Source organism: Vidua chalybeata, chromosome 17, assembly GCF_026979565.1.
Source record: "Vidua chalybeata isolate OUT-0048 chromosome 17, bVidCha1 merged haplotype, whole genome shotgun sequence".
NCBI classification, from domain to species: domain Eukaryota; kingdom Metazoa; phylum Chordata; class Aves; order Passeriformes; family Viduidae; genus Vidua; species Vidua chalybeata.
The window spans coordinates 3,781,193-3,797,604 of NC_071546.1; the positions used below are offsets into that span (position 1 = coordinate 3,781,193).

Consider the following 16,412-nt stretch of genomic DNA (forward strand, 5'->3'; position numbering starts at 1 on the left):
CCCCTCTGCACAGGCTGAGGAACCCCTGAGCGTGCATGGAGCTGAGCTTGCATTTCCAGTTGAAGGAGCTGTGCCATTTTCTGGGGCTGATTATCGTGCTTATTCGTAGCTGAGGCCTGCTGCCGGAGAAATGGTGGCAAGAAAAGGAAAACGTGGTTCTGTAAGCTCTCTGTAGAGGAACAGAGGAACTATAGAAACTGTAGTTTCTATAGAAACTTCTGCTGGAGCCAGTGATGCTGCAGAATTGAGCCTCAGCAGCACCAAGTCACTCACAGAGGGGAGGTTCAGAACCTCTCAAGGGTTTTGCAGTTTCCATCAGGAGGAACTTGGAAGTCTGTGTGCCATAAAGTTACCCCATCATATGTAACAGTGGGACCAGGATCATCATTAACTCCAGAAAATTTAAATATGATGGGGAGATCCCATCAGCTTGTGGAATTAGGTTCTTCTACTTCAGCCTGATGTGCACAGAATGAGTGGCTGGGATGTGGCAGCGTTACATGAGATTAATGGGAAAGGAGGGTTTTTTCAATTTTTAGATGGATTACATTTCTCTAGGAATACTCCTCTCCCATTGCTGCATGGTTGTTCCTGCCTAGTTATGACCTCCTCACCCAACAGTTATTTCAATTGCACATCAGCTGTGACAGTACAGGGGCAAAAAGATGCTCGGATTACTGGAAAGTTCAAATGCATTGGAAATAAAGGTCCTGATTTTTGGTAGTACATCAGCATGGGAAGAAGGAAGCTTCCTGGGACAATGTTGAAATCTCAGTAAAGAACCTGTGTCTGAAATGTGACCATGGAAATCTTGGGCTGGAGGGGGAGACTGCAATAAAATCAGTGGAAAATGAGGAAGGAAAAAGTTCCTGCTGTTCCCACACAATTTTGCTGCACGTGAAAACCATTGATTTAATAACTCCTGCTCCCTCAAATCCATTGAAGAGACTTCTTTTGTTTCCTGAAACACATTCTGGTTTTGTAGACAGATAATGTATTTTTTAAACAGATCTAATCCCACTTCAAATCTGTTTGTTGCTGCATTTTGTCTTCTGATACACTGGAATATTATTCCTTTGACAGGTTTATTCTGTTTGGTACTATTTATTTCAGAGGAGTTTATCATGTTTTTTAAGTTGAATGCGTGAAAGTGGTTGGTTGGTTTTTTTCCCCCTGAACAAATTTCTACCTTCTAAAAGTCATTTTTTAGCACAAGTTTCATGCATCACAGTCCCTTTAGGGGCTTCCTTTTCCCAGGGCACAGCTTTGAATTAGTGCAGAACCTGGTGCAGAACGGGATGAGGCCAGGAATGAACTGAATTTGGTGTCTCCAGCCCAGTGTCCAGAGGTCACTGTCTACTCCAGAGCTCAGCCGCATTGCCAGACCCTAATCTTGGGCTCCCCAATTAAAATAGGCAGCTGGAGGAAAGGGAAGGAGAAGCACAGTGTTAAAGATAAAATTTGGGATCATTTAGCAAGAGGAGACTATGAAAACATCACCCTTTAAATTCAAAGCACCCACTGCCAGGACACAAGTAGCTTCAGGATAGAAAGGTCTTTGGAGAAACGAAAATAAAAAAAAAGCTGTGTGACCCAAGGGCTCCAGGAACCAAAGCAGGCAAGGATTTACCTGGAGCAGTGTGGAGGTTCTTGTCCCTTTTCAAGTCCCACCTGGTGGGGAAGGATGCTCGTGGCCGTGTGTTGTGGCTGGCCCTGAGCCAGTGGACATTCACCTTTGTTTGCAGATAAATTGGTAGCCAGGTAAAGAAAAGTCAGTAGTTGGACATGAAAGCCACAAGTGAAGGTCAAATTAAGCTTTCCTTTGGCTTTGTTTTACTTAGTTTGAAGGCAGGGAGCATTGGAGGACTCTTTGCTTACGAAGTCTAGGGGCTTGTTTTTCATGTCTTCTGCTTGAAAGTTTGCAGGAAGAGCTCTTTGGATGTCCCTTGGAGCCTCTTCTGCCCAGGGGCTGAGGAGGGGGAAGGCAGGAGGGGACTCTTGTGTTTTAGAGGACAGTGGGGTTTCGTGTTCCTGACCTTCACACCCTCACACCAACTCATTTGGGTGATCAGGATTTTCTCTCCATTTCCTGAAACCCACAGATCCTTTCTAAGGTGTGTCAGCCACTGGGCAGGTACTGCAGATCACTTAAAATGATTTTCATAAAAAGATTATTATTGTCAGTGAGAAGAATGACAGATTTGTCTTTACAAACAAGCTGTGGGTCTGCTGGTAGATAAAACCAGCACTGAGAGATAAAAGAAACAATGGGAAGGATTCCACTGATTGATGAATGGAAAAAAAGGACATTTGCCTTTACAAACAAACTGTAGGTTTGCTGATAAATGAAATTGGATATTGGAAGATGAAAGAAATAAATGGGAAAAAACCCTAAATTCCCTAAGAATTAAAAATTAAAAGGGAGGGTTATGCATTAGAGGGAAATCTTTGTTCTGGGAAGTCTGAACCTCTCAAGTACCTCAACCCATGAGAAAGAGGGAGACCCCAGGGGAATGTCCCATGGCCTCTCCCTTTATTAGAATAAAGTTACAGGACTCCTCTGTCTCCATTTTGGACATAAACCTCTGATGTTTGTGGATTAATTTTCCTGACATCAGTGTCCTTTAACAACACTTCCAAAGGCATGGCAGACCCAGAACTGTTACAAATACATAATGCCTGTTTCCTTAAACAGATTTTTTTGACAAGCCAGTATTCAGAAGCAGAGTTGATATGAACAAGTTTCTGAGCTTCTTCCAGCAGCTGGGCATTAAAAACTATGTGGTTGCATTAGGATATGTGATAAAATTACAAGGTAGGTGTGAGACTGTTTTGTAGTGTTATTGTAGAAGAAAAGGGAAATCTCCATTCGAGTCTTGCCTGAAAGTGCTGCTTCAACTTGGCAGAGCACAGGAAGTGTCCGGGTGTTCATGCAGCACACGTAGAGAATGTGTACACAGACTCCTGACACTGCCCTGCTGACTCCCTTTTGCTGGAAGAGGAATTCCTCCTCTCCATGCTGCTCCCTCAGCTCAGGGTGAAGCCTCTCAGGGCAGGTTTTTGTAGGTCACCCTGGTACCTGAGGCACCTTCGTCCAGCTGGGCTCAAAAGGTGGCTTTATTTCACTTTCTGCCCAACCCTGGGCTTTGCTCACTGGTTTTGCAGCTTTCTGCAGCTGCTGTGGGTGTGGATTTTCCATGATAATCATGATGAGAGCAGGGTAACTACTTAGAGGGGGCTGACTGAGGGAAAAGTCAGTAATTGTGGTGAATCTGTTTTACATCCATGGCATTGTCAGGCACTGACAAGTTTTTGCCTGTTATCAGTCAAAAGGTTGATCTCCCTAAGACTTGACAAAAATTAAGTCACATCTGTAAATTTGAACTTGTCATATTGGTAATTGTACTTTTTTTCCATTTCTATAAATTTGAGCTAGTTTTTAAATACATTTCTGCAAAAGTGAAGAGTTAAAACAGAAATGTGCTCTTACCCCCTGAATCATCACATCACTTGTTGGCATCACAGAGCTGTCTTTAGCTGAGCTCTTCTTTCAGGGAAATGTTATAACCTTTCTTATTCTTGGGGACCATATATCTGATTTTAGCACAAATTAAGAGCTTCTGTTCTGAAGAGAGAGGAAGAAAAACAGGAGAAAAAAAGAATAGCCTTTGTGGTGGATTTGCCTGGAATCTCCAGAATCAATTATTCACTTACAGCTATTTTTTAATTCTCGTTCAGCTTAGTAATGGTGATCTTGATGCTTTGCTGTGTGTTTACCCTCATCCTCTTACAGATTCCACCTGTAAGCCTGAAAATCCCTCATACAAATTCTGGTCTGTCCTTCTCTCCAGGACTGCTTTGTTTTGCTGCTCTTCTGCTCAGAATATGGTTGAAAGCTTTTGGCTCTCGTCATTCTGTCAATTCCTTTTGAGCTTTGTTAAAGAAATGAGTGTGTCTCATTATAGTCTTAAGCCTATGCTGTTTGCAGTTTTCAATAACTGGAGGTGGAAAATCGGTGTAGTGATGTTGTGTGTGGTGATCCTCTTTGTGATATTCATTTTTTAATGAATTGCAACAAAGAAATAGCCAAAGAGGAATCTGTCTTTTAGATGTGCTGAGCTGTTCCACTCTGTTGGCTCATGGTACATGGAGGCACCAGCATGATGCACAGATTGTTTTTAGTGCTAATACACTGCTGGAGGGTGTGGTCAGCTGACACTCTGATGTGGGTGTTTCCACATCAGGATGTAAAAATGTGCCTTTCCACCTTTATCTCAGTGTTATCATTCCTTGAGGTACCTGTCTGCCCTTGTGCTTGCACTCCAGACTGAGTTTTACAGATATAGATATTATCAGGAACTGAAAACATGAGGGAGAACATTTCTGCATGCAGAGCTGCTTTAATAATTTGTAGGCCGCTCACATAGAAAGCATCATAAAAAAATAAATAAAGGAAATCGTGTTTACAAGTGATTTGAGAATAGCTGTCTTTTGAATACAAGCCTCTAGGTCTATTAGGAGATTTTACATTCAGCCCACTGCCTGGCCATTATGTGCTGCAAAGAAATTGCTCTGATTGTGCAGATCATTTCAACACATAATGACTGGGAGCCCAATATTTTTCATTAATTTTTCTGGGTTAAATAATGCTCTGAAGTGATTTTTCTGATTGTTTTTTCTTCCAAGAGCAGATTTCTTTCTGAAGAAGCTGTGTTCTAAGGTGTTGCAATTTTGAAACCGATCCTCATCGTTGCCAGACTTGGCCCCTTGCTGGGTGTTTCCTGTCACCCTAGGGGTGGCTGAACCTCCCATTGCTTCTCTCATTTTGTCCCTCTTTCCTTCACACTTTCATTGCCCTTTTCTGGGCACTGAATATTTGACCCAGCTGTCCTTAGAATCATTTTATTTCATTTCTTTTCTTCTCTTCTCCTGTTAAGCCTTGGGATGCTTCTCTCTCCTCCAGTGTCTTGGCTATTGGTGATTATGGTGCCACTTCCACTGAGGACTTTGTGCCTCAGCAGCTGGAAATCTCACATAAATGCCTGACCTTTTCTCTTGCTTATGGCTTTCTTGAATTCTTTTTCCTGGCAATGTCATTTTTTTTTAATGTGATATTGTAATTGCTGCCTAAAGTAAAGAATGTTTCAAATTGCAGTTTGTGAAATAGGTTGCATGGAAGAAGCTTGTATTATCAGCCCTTCTTAGTTACACGCACTCAGTAATCATTCTTCCCTGGATGTTTTTCAGAGTGCCACCTCCACAGAGGAGGTTGCTTTATATTTTGTGGCTTATTTTCAAATAATATTACCTGTGCAGAAATTGCTGGGAGAGAGATTGCCATGGTATCTTTCCCTTAGCTGCCACTGCTGGTTCTCCCCCAGAGGGCACTGCCCAGGCTCCCCAGGGGATGGGCACGGCCCCGAGGCTGCCAGAGCTCTAGGAGTGTTGGCACAGCGCTGCCAGGGGTGCCCAGGGTGGGGCTGTTGGGGGGTCTGTGCAGGGCCAGGGGCTGGGTTTGAGGATCCTGACGTGTCCCTTCCATCTCAGCATATTCTGTGATTCTATGAATCAACAGCAGCATGGCCAGATTAGACCTTAATTAAAACCTTAATTAAACCATCAGTGTGTGATGATCCAGAAACCTGACTTCTCATGGGCTGATGAGCTGGACAGCTCTGGGAAATTGGCCATTTGCCCCTGCCCTGCTCTCTTTGCATCTCTGCAGCATCACCAGAACTGTATCTCCCATGAATGTGCTTCCTGTAGTGTCTTCTGGCTCACTGCAAGATGCTGGATCTGGGAACTTTGGAAGGGACTGAGGAGAAACAAAGTCAATTGGGTTGCTAGGAAAGAACTAAAATGTTGAAATAGCTCTGACTGACCAGTGGAGTGCTGGGTGAGTGTCAGTGCCTGTGAAAGTCAGAGTCAGGTCACTGCTTTGGCTCCTGGGATGGTGCATTTTGTGCACCACAGAAATGAGTATCTATCTCTGAGAGCAATGGCCTGGTGGAGTAGATAAGGCACAGATAGGGAGTCAGGGGACCTGCAGCCTTCACTCTACTGGCACTGCCTGCTGTCATTTGCCTTTCTTATTAAGAAAGCAAGCTTAGGGCAGAAAATTGTCCTAGTTTGTGTTAGTGCAGAGTAATGGGGTCCTGACCTCTGTGGGGGCTTTGGGTGCCACTGAAATACACACACTAATAACAGTGGTGACCTGCTCTGTGGCTTACTGTTCCAGCATCCAGCTCCTGTTACAAGGAACAATTCATTCCAGGAAATGTGGTGGAAGTAACCACTAGAAAATACAGTTATAGTTTGTTTTCATTCCTTTTTAATGCCAGCAATATATAAACATGGTTTTTCAGAAAGAAAAGGCCGGCCCCTCAAGTACAGTAGTGCAGAGATTTGCAAGTGTGTTTAAAGATATTTGTAGGAAATTACCATCTGAGCAGTTTTTATGGGCTGCTGTGCTCAGAGAATTTCAGATCCTGCTTCTCTATAAAGGAGAGAAGCAAAAGTGAATTCTAAACCAGCGTTTCTGTCAGGAGCAGCAGAAGTCATGTCCTGTGAGAAACAGCTCACAGAGCTCCCCCTGCCAGGACAGGAATGTTCTCACCTACAGCTGGTGCTGGGCAGGTGGGAAACCAGAGCAGCCAGAGGAGATTTAGACATCTGCATGGAAAATATGCCACAACAGCAAGGAAACAATGGACTTTTGCAGTAATGTTTCATTGCAAGGCTTTGAGAATCCCAGCGCCAGGAATTTGCTGACACTGTCATATTCTCCAATCCTAGGCACTATTAGCTGAGACAACTTACAAATGGTTGGGCTGACAGCCTAAAGGAATTGCTGGCCTTTGCCAAGAGAGATAGAGTTGCCCAGAAGATTAGAGTGAACCGGTCACCACGGTGTGGAGGTGTCAGGATGGATAATGAGCCTTTCTTCTCCTCCTGGAACTGCAGGAGCCTGCAGTGGGGTGGGAAATATCAGACAAAAACACTCTGACCACACATTGCCTGGAGTCACGAGCAGCAGCCTGGCAAAATCAAAGCAATCTGGTGGGTCAGAAGATGGAGTTGACAGCACATTCTTATTTCTTCTAACACAGCTCACACTTCATGAGGGTGTTCAGATGGTACAAAAATGAGGGGCGTCTGACTGTGCTGTTTTTAGTAGAAAACCATTCTCCAGCACCTATTATTTAGGGTCATAAGAGTAACTGCAGCTCAGCTGAAGGATAATTCGGAGTACTTCTGACTTTCACTTCAAATAAATAGAGTTTTAGCCATTTTCCAGGAGAAACTGTATATTTCTCATTGCCTTTGTTGTGTGACAGTGTGGGGATTGCCTTTCTGGTGGTGTATAGCTCACCTCTTGCACACATTTACTGCAGGACTGTGGGAGAGCTTGTCAAATAAAGGTGGAAATATGCAACTGATACGTTATTTTATTTTCAAGCTCAGGAGTCCCATTAATGCATTTCAGACCTGTGAGCACAGAAGTTATCAGTGAACTCTTAACTGAATGGACAAATTGGTGAATGCAGCAGAATAGTAGAGTTGTCAGGGGCAAAAGCTGGAAATGATACATGTGCTTCCAAGAGCTAGCCCTTTTTGCTTGGCAAATTTTGTGTTTTGCTCTGAGTAAACTAGATTAACAGCTTAGCTGTAGGAGAATGAAATCATGCTTTTATCACAGCATCATCTCTTAAAGCATGTGCAGTTTAACGTGTGGCAAAGAGGCAAAACAACACCCCAGTGACAATAACACTGCTGTCTCACCCACACGTGGACTTGACTGAATATTATCTCCCTGAGCAAGTGACTTTGAACAGAAATTATTCAGATTTCCTGAAGATCAGCAGCACAGAGCTATTAAAAGAGAAAAACATTACAGTCTTCTGATGTCAGCCCTCTGTGTTCACCTTTGATTCCCTTTCCCTATGTTTAAGCTGCAGAGGAAGACCTGGCTGACTCCAGCAGCAAAGGTGAAGCCCAAGATAAGAGTGGATCTCATGTAACATGAATTCATTTAACTCTCTGAACTGCAGTGGTGATATTTTTAGGAGTAGTTAAGTGTAACAGGAATATAATGAAGATAGGCTTATTTAGTCTTTAGAGTAGCCATGACTCAAATCTTGTGGGGCTTTCTAAATCAAACTCAGTGGCTTAAGCTATATCTGGAAATATTCTGTGCAGCAAGTGGTGAAGTCAGCAGAGCTAAGATCTGTAATGAGGACTAATGAGGTCTCAACAATAGGGTAGAGGGCAGCTGTCTCCAAGGTGCTCAGTTAGAGCAGAAATGCTGTGCAAGTAATGCTCCTAAATATGTTTTATTTTCAGGTGTGTTGATTTCACTTGTTAAAAAAACAAACAAACCAACCAAAACCCCCTGAAATTTCAAATAGAAATTATGTTCTCTTGTTTGGGCTGAAGAAGTCATGCCTGCTGTGTGATGGTAAAGGGTGCTGAGGCACTGGAATTTGTTGTCCAGAGAAGCTGTGGCTGCCCCATCCCTGGAAGTGTCCAAGGCCAGGCTGGATGGAGCTCCATGGTTCAGCCTCATCTAGTAGAAGGTGTCCCTGCCCATGGCAGGGGGTTGGAATGAGATGGGATTTATGGTCCCTTCCAACTCAAATAATTTCATGATTCTGTGTGGAGGGTGCTCGGTATGTTGGATTAATGCTTGTTACATGTACCTCTGTAATGGGATGTTTAAAAAAGCCAGGCCTCCAGTACACTGAGAAAGACAAATGTGAGCTGATTCTGGAGGGAAAAAAGTTTCTGCCAGAAGTGTTGTTGTAATTACATGTTACTGTGTTCACTATTTCAATGAGTAAGGATTTCAAGTCCATTTTAAACTATTTGAGATTAAAATTAGAACTGTTGTTCTCCTGTTTCTGGGTGCATGCTGAGTGCTTCAGAAGAGTAAATGCCCCATTACAGTATAACTTAGTAAAATATTAGAGTCATTTGCACTACACTGGGATTTTACACCCTATTACTGCTCTGAATTATCTGTCATTAGCCCTCATTAAAGGCAGATTTGGTTAGATGGACAATTGACTATTGCAATTTGATTGCAAATATGTTGTTAGGCTTTCAAATGAATATTTAAAGTGGATCATTGCACAGTTTGCCTACAAATTCTTTTTTTTTTTATCTTGTCCTTCCTCTTCCTCCATCTTTTAAGGAGCTTCCACCCAGAATTCCAATGCAGTGGAACCTGAAAAGCAAGTTGACAGCACGGTGAAAATGGCTGGAGTTATAGCTGGTCTCCTGATGTTTGTTATTATCCTCTTGGGAGCAATGCTTACCATCAAAAGAAGGTAAGTTTCTGCTTTGCTTCCATCTTGGACCTCTGGGCTGCATTGTTGTAGTTTCCAAAGGAAGAATAAATAAAGATAAAACATTCTTTATGTGTGACAGAGAGCAGCAGTTAATGCCTGTGTACATAACACTGACACGAAGGGTGGTAGGCCCAGAAGAAATACCACTTTTGGGAGATCCAGCAACAAAAGAATGGTTGTTACTGCAAAGAGATAATGATAATTAATTGATAATTGATGTCAAGAGATAAGTCACGAAGTAGCATGGGATAAAGGGGATAAAAGGAGAACCTCTCCTAACAGGAAAGGCTGAGATTTGGGATTGTTCAGTGTGGGGAAGAGAAGGTTTGGAGTCACCCAATTGTGGCCTTCCAGTACTTGAAGAGAGCCTACAAGAAAGATGGAGAGAGACAACTCACAGGGGGCTGGAGTGACAGGACAGGGGGGAATGGCTTCAAGCTGACAGAGAGGAGAGTTAGATTGGATATTGGGAAGAAATTCTTCCCTGTGAGAGAGGTGAGGCCCTGGCACAGGTTGCCCAGAGAAGCTGTGGCTGCTTCATCCCAACCATTCTTCCAACATTTGAGTTTTCTGATGCTTTGGCTGTCATGACTGCTACAACCTAAGTTATTATCTCCTGGATAACACAGACAAACCCCCAAACAAAATTACTCATAATGCAGAATGAGTCCCAGAGGTTGGACACTGAGGATCCATTTGCTCTGTGTGAAAGTTCCCAAGCTCCTGCTGAGCTGAGCTGGCCCCTGAGACAGTGCACAGGACCTTCAGCTGAACTTGCCAGGTCCCTGGAGCAGCAATGTTTGGTGAATTTGGGTGTGATGTCCCACGCACAGAACTTTGCTCTAGCTGGTTTTGCCATAGGCTCTGTAAACCTGGGCAATTTTCTTCAAAGTTAACATTAGAAAGGAGGTGAGTGGGAGAATTACAAATCTAAATTCACCCTTTTTTCCCCTAGAGCTGGAAAATTACAGTTTCCTTTGTGTTGTTTCCACAGCCCCTCCTGGGGCAGACAAGCAGAATCCCTGCAGTCTGTGTCTCTGTCTGTTTGCTGCAATTTGCAAGGATACCCGCTGGAAGACACACTGAAATGAGGAATAAACTGGCTCATTGACTTTAAAATCTTTTCCCATTTAGAAGCTCTGAGTACAGGAGGAGGTTTGGGAGGCTGTAGCACACCTCCAGCACCTCCAGAGCTGCTGATCACATCCCTTCTGGATGGGCACCACCAGCCACGTCCAGCTGGGGCTCAGAGCTGCATGTGGACAAGTGTTCCCTGAGGATGGACCTCAGCCTGTCAGGCTCATTGCATTTGTAAACTAGTGTGGGTTGGGACCAGCTTTTATAAGAGGAGAAGCTGATTTGGAGCACAAATTGATTGGAACTTCTGGAGGAGCAGAGCTGAAAGCTTGAGCTCTTTTGAGAGAACAGTTTAACAACAGAGTTCTCTTTCTATTTTGCAAACAAAAGCATTTGGAGCTTAAGCTCATGCATTCCATGTTTGCATTAGCCTCATTTTAAAAACCCTTCCCAGTGCAGCAAGGCCTTGGTGTACAAATAGTGTAGTCTTGCAAGGCAACAATTCAGAAAAAATAATTCAATGAGCTGAACTTGAGATGCTGTCTTCAAATGGAGCTGGAAAATATCCCAGTGACATTTGTCCACTGGCCAGGGCTTCACAGCTCATTGGGAACAGGCACAGGATTTCCTGGATGAAGCATTTTGTTAACAGAGAGCAGAAGAAGCAGAAAGGGATTAGAAGAGAAGGACAGCATTGGTTTGAGTTAATCACTGGTATCATCAGAAACCTCTTTTTGTTCCTGTGAAACTCACCAGATTGGCAGCACGCTGCTTGGAACCTTTCAGACACAGAGCATGAGCAAGCAGTGCTCAGTTGCTCACAGTTTCAGCAGAACAAATTACAAAAACTCCAGGAACTCAAACATTTCTGGGGGCTGATAAAGTTTTAGAGGTTCAGTCAGATATGTGAAGCTAAATTAAGCCAACTAGTGGTTTTATACAGTGGAAAATTTGGGTTTGACATTATGTTTGTTGTCTGAAAGTTTTAGTTGAAACTTAGGGTTGTCTAAAATCTGCTAAAGTTTCCATATCTATATATCTATGTCAAAACTGTGTATAAATTTCTGTTTTAAACATGACTGCCTTACAGTGTTTAAAATCAAAACCATTAACAGTTTGTTTTCTTGGCTTTGGGAACCCACTAACTCCAGGAGTTAAGTCATAGTATCATTATTACATCTATTTGAAATATAAAAATTGCTGCAACATAATGGAGAGAAACTTCACACAAGGACATGTAGGGACAGGACAAGGGGGGACGGCTTCAAACTGAAAGAGATTAAATTTAGATTGGATATCAGGAAGAAATTCTTCACTCTGAATGTGGGCAGGCCCTGGCACAGGTGCCCAGAGCAGCTGTGGCTGCCCCTGGATCCCTGGCAGTGCCCACGGCCAGGCTGGGCAGGGCTTGGAGCAGCCTGGGACAGTGGAAGGTGTCCCTGCCCATGGCAGGGGGATTGGAATAATCTTTAAGGTCCATTCCAACCCAAACCACTCTGTGGTAATTTAGCCTGCTAATTTAGAGGTGGTTATCCATGCCTACATGAGTGTATGTGCTCACAAAAGACAGAGCAACATTCTTTCATTAAAAGATATCCTGAAATATCCCATTTTTATTGTATGAAAATATTTCTAATTCTCTACAGAGCTTGTTGTTTTTTCCTTAATATTATTTAAATATATTTATGTAACAGAGTATACAAAATCATTTTGCAAAAACAAAATGAAACAAGAAAAACAAGATATTTTTCAGGAGAAAATACCTTTTGACTTCGCCCCTCCCCTAAAGTATTTGATTTTGGTCTGTTTTGATTTCATCTGGGCAGTTTTAATTCTGGTGTAATCGTGACTTGTATTTCCCTGGAGTGAAGAACGTGACACCTCTCAGGCTGGTGTGTTTGAGCAGACAAAGCCTCCACTGACCCCTTTAAATGTAAGACTGAATAAATAGGATCAGACAGCCTGCCATGGATGCACTGTAAATAAGTTCTTTAAACTGCTGTCGGTAGCAAAAAAGGAGATTTGGGGCTATGTAGGGTCTAGGATTATTTCCTCCTATGAAAATTCAGCTCCTTATTCTGGATTAGGATTTAGGTGGTTACCTTAAACTAATTAAATAAAACCCTAAAGCCTCTTGGGCAGAACATACCCGGGCTGTAGGATGGAATTAGGAAAAGGGACATTTGCACACTGAGAGACCCATGCCCCTCATGTCCCTGTTTCAGGTGGGAGACAGGCAGGGGTTTGGGTTGTACTGTACATTCTAGGACCAGGTTGTGTTTTTACTGAACCATAACTCCAACCAGTTCTCACAGTTAAGTTTTGAAATATTCTTCAGTAAGTCCTTATTTCAGACTGCATATTTTGGAAGAATTTGAGCCAAAACGTCCAATTCCAAAATATTCCTCCTTTTGTTTGTCTTCCTTTATTTTCTATCCTTATGGAGCAAATGTTTCTGAGCTTTCCTCTGCAGCCTGGAGGGATGTGCAGCTTTTTCATGAGGGCTGAGAGTCTGGTGGGATCCCAGATGTCTGTGGTCCAGACAGGAGAGCAGCAGAAAGAACAGCAGGATGTTCAAGGGAACTCTTCCAGTCAATAGAGCTGTGTGAGCCCAGGTCCTGGCCTCTCCCAGGGCTTGGTTTAATGGAATCATTTTGGGGATTTCAGGGGCTCAGCTGCATTTGCTCTCATTTTCTACATCTTGGTCACGTTTCCCTTTGTTTAGAGGCTCAGTGGAACTGGGATTTTCACAGGGAAGCTCAGTGGCAATCACTGCACCTTAACTGGTGCATTGCTAGGGCCTGTAGAATTGCTACTTTCAGGAGATAATGGCATTTAGTTAAAATCCATCCAGGTGTATCGTGGAATCAGTGCCCTTCAAATAACATGGCATACATCAGGAATCTGGCCAAAATAGCAGGTTTATAGCAAAGGCCATCATCAAGAAAACCATGCCACTTCAGTTAGATCCTCATGAGCTGTTCTTTACCCCATGTGTGCACAGCACAGAGGGTGATGTGCACGGAGGGACTGAGCTGAACCTGGTTTCCACATGTGATTATGGAAGTTATGTTCAGAGCAACCATAAAAGTGAACACTTGAAAGCTGCATTTGTATTTCTAAGTGATTCCTAGTCATCCTAGCATCTTCAAGGATGGGATTTTAAAGCTGTGCAATAGGCTGAAGTTTGTGTTTCATTGTTTTTCTCTGTCTTGACCACTGCTGCTGCTTCGGTGGCTTCTTGTGGCTGGTGGTAAATCTCTAATACCCTGGGCTAGGTCTGTCATGAACCAGTCTTTTTAGAGAAGCCCCTTTCAGCTATGTAAGGGAAAATATCACCTCTTAAGCTACAACTGATTGCCAAGGCTCAGTTTGTGGTGCTGCTCAAAATGTTGTGAAATGAATTGTTGAGAAACTGTGATAGAAAATGCTTAATCACAGTGATGCAGAGAGCTAATGTATGCCCCCAGTGCTCAGCTATAAATATGGAGTGATGCTTGAATTGTTAATGAACTATTTGCATTTTAGAGTTTGATGAAGCTTGATTTATCATTAGACAATTTGCTCATTGTCTAAATATTCCAAAATTGTGGCGTTCTTACATTGTCACTTCCCTATTTATTGTTATTTGTATTAATAGCTCTGACATCTTTCTTTCCATTTCAAAAATATCAAAGCACTTGAGAGACAAAATTAAGTCTCATTGCCCATGGTACTGACATGATAAAGTGAGGGAATTAAAGGTGAGGGCATTTATTCATGGTGGCAGAAGTGGAAACACAACCTGTCTCCAGTTCAGTATCTATTTATTCCTCACCAACATACAGCTCCTGAAACAAGTGTAGGCAAACAGGATCTCAGTACAGAAAACAGAACAAATACATTTTGTATTGAAAAAGAAGCCTGGAGTTCATCTAAATCTAATTATGTGCTTTTCTCTTTTTCTCCTTTTGGATATTTTGTTCATCTGAACTGGCCGTCAATATTTAGAAGAAATGCATATTCCTACTCCTATTACTTGTAAGTACTTGACTGGGGATGAGGTTTTTTGAGCATGTTCACTCTGTGGTAATTTTGTGCTTTGTTATATTTTTTCTTTTTGTTTCTCTTTTTTTTTTTTTTTTTTTTTTAACCACTCCATTTATCCTTGTCTTTCCAGCAGAATGTGTTTTATTTTCCTAGTTGCATGCGGTTATGTTTTCCCCATTTTCCCACTGCACCTGTAGCTGTGCCTGCAAACATATGAATGTCCACATGGTTTATAACTCTTCAAACTGGATATTCATCTTTAGATTGGATATCAGGAAAAATTTCTTCACCAAAAGGGCTGTCCAGCACCAGAACATGTGGCCCAGGGAAGTGATGGAGTCACCACTGTGGCATTTAAAAGTTGTGTAGATGTGGCACTTGGGGACAGGGTTTAGGGATGGACACGGCAGTGCTGGAGGAACAGTTGGACTTGATGATCTGGGAAATCTTCTCTAACATAAATGATTCTATGATTCTGTGAATGCTAATGGACAAATACAGAGTGTCCCAAGTGCACCTTTTTAATTGTCCATTGCTTGTAGCCACACTTGAGGGAAATTCACACCTGAAAGTTATTGTTGGGAATTTCTCAGCTGTGCATGTAAGCTTTTTAAAAACCTTAAGGTTTCTGACAACTGGGAGTTGACACTATCCCAGCAAACATCCCTGTTCCTGGAGCTGCCAGGTTCTGAGTGTTGGTTTAGATCATTGGATGATGAAGTGGTTCAGATATTCAGATCTAAATCACCTGTCCAGTCCTAATGACAATGCTGCATAATTAAGGCAGTTGTTAAGGCACATGAAAATGCTTCACACATGGGTACTTCCAGAGCCATCTGTTGCCTAAAGATTGAGGGGCTGGGAAGCAATCAGGGCCAAGCTGTTTCTGGCATGATAATGGTTGTCTGAGGATCTGGGGGAGGAGAGGACTGGATCAATGATGTGAGGAAAAATCCTGGAGAAGTGAGTTGATGCCTCTGCTGCCATCAGAGGGCTGGGAGGGATGGAGAAGGCAGCTGTTGCTGTGGACAGGAACAGCTCTGCCCTCGCCAGCTCTCAGAAGCAGCAGGAGCTCTATCACTGACACCAGCCCTTTCCCCAGAACCTGCCAGGCTTGTCAGGGCTCTGAAACACACCAAGTTGTCCAGAGGGCCACATCAGCCCTGACAGCCTTTCCTGGTCTGCTGCTCCAGGAACTGCCTCCTTTGCCCCTTCCTGCAGTTCCTCTTTGTCTCATCTTGGTGCTTTTTTCTGGAAGCTGATCAACAGGTCAGCAGAATGAGAGGGTTGATGTGCTGCCATTTTAAGGGGAGCTGATTTCTTTTCCACATGAGTTGCTTTAGGTCCAAAGAGCAGGGCAAATGAGGATCCCTAAGCACCACTGCTTGGAGGGATTTTTTCTCCATGACCTGTCAGGAAGCTATTGAAAGAGGAACCTTTCCCACTTTCCAAGCATGTGAGGAGTCTTAGGACACCATCACGAGTTTTGGCTTTGCCCAGTGATGTAATTGTAAATGCAGAGTAACTCCATTTCCTCTAGACCTCCTCACTGGTTCACCAAGAATGAAATTTGACCTCAAGTAGTCCGATTAAAGAGGAGGTTAACTAAGTGTAAAGTAGGGGCTGGTTCTAACCCAAAGGTGCTATGAGCTAGTTGAATTTATTGATAGAACCCTTCCTCTTCTGCACATTTCTCACTTTTACTGTTTGGTTTCCTTACAGCCAGTAGCACCACTGCCTGAGAAATTCACTGCCAGGTTTCCCAGTATAATTCTGTCTTTTCCAGCAGGCAGTATGTGGTCAACATGTTCCCCACTTCATTTTATTTTGAGATCCACGTGTTTAAAAAGATGAATCAACTTCCGAGCCCTCTGTGACCCATTTTACAGCTGCACAGCATTGCTTTGAGCAGTCAGCTGAGGATTGTTCTGCCAGAGCAAGCACAGGGGTCCTTAA

At 43.0% G+C, this 16,412-nt stretch overlaps 1 protein-coding gene across 1 annotated transcript in view; it reads left to right on the forward strand.

Annotated features, from left to right (window-relative positions):
- The window catches only part of PTPRT (protein tyrosine phosphatase receptor type T), a 442,398-nt gene that overhangs the window by 359,182 nt on the left and 66,804 nt on the right, over nt 1-16,412 (forward strand). Inside the window, exons 14-15 of the mRNA XM_053958427.1 lie at nt 9,194-9,329; nt 14,418-14,447. Of these exons, the coding sequence (XP_053814402.1) occupies nt 9,194-9,329; nt 14,418-14,447 (166 nt within the window). The remainder of the gene's footprint in view (nt 1-9,193; nt 9,330-14,417; nt 14,448-16,412) is intronic.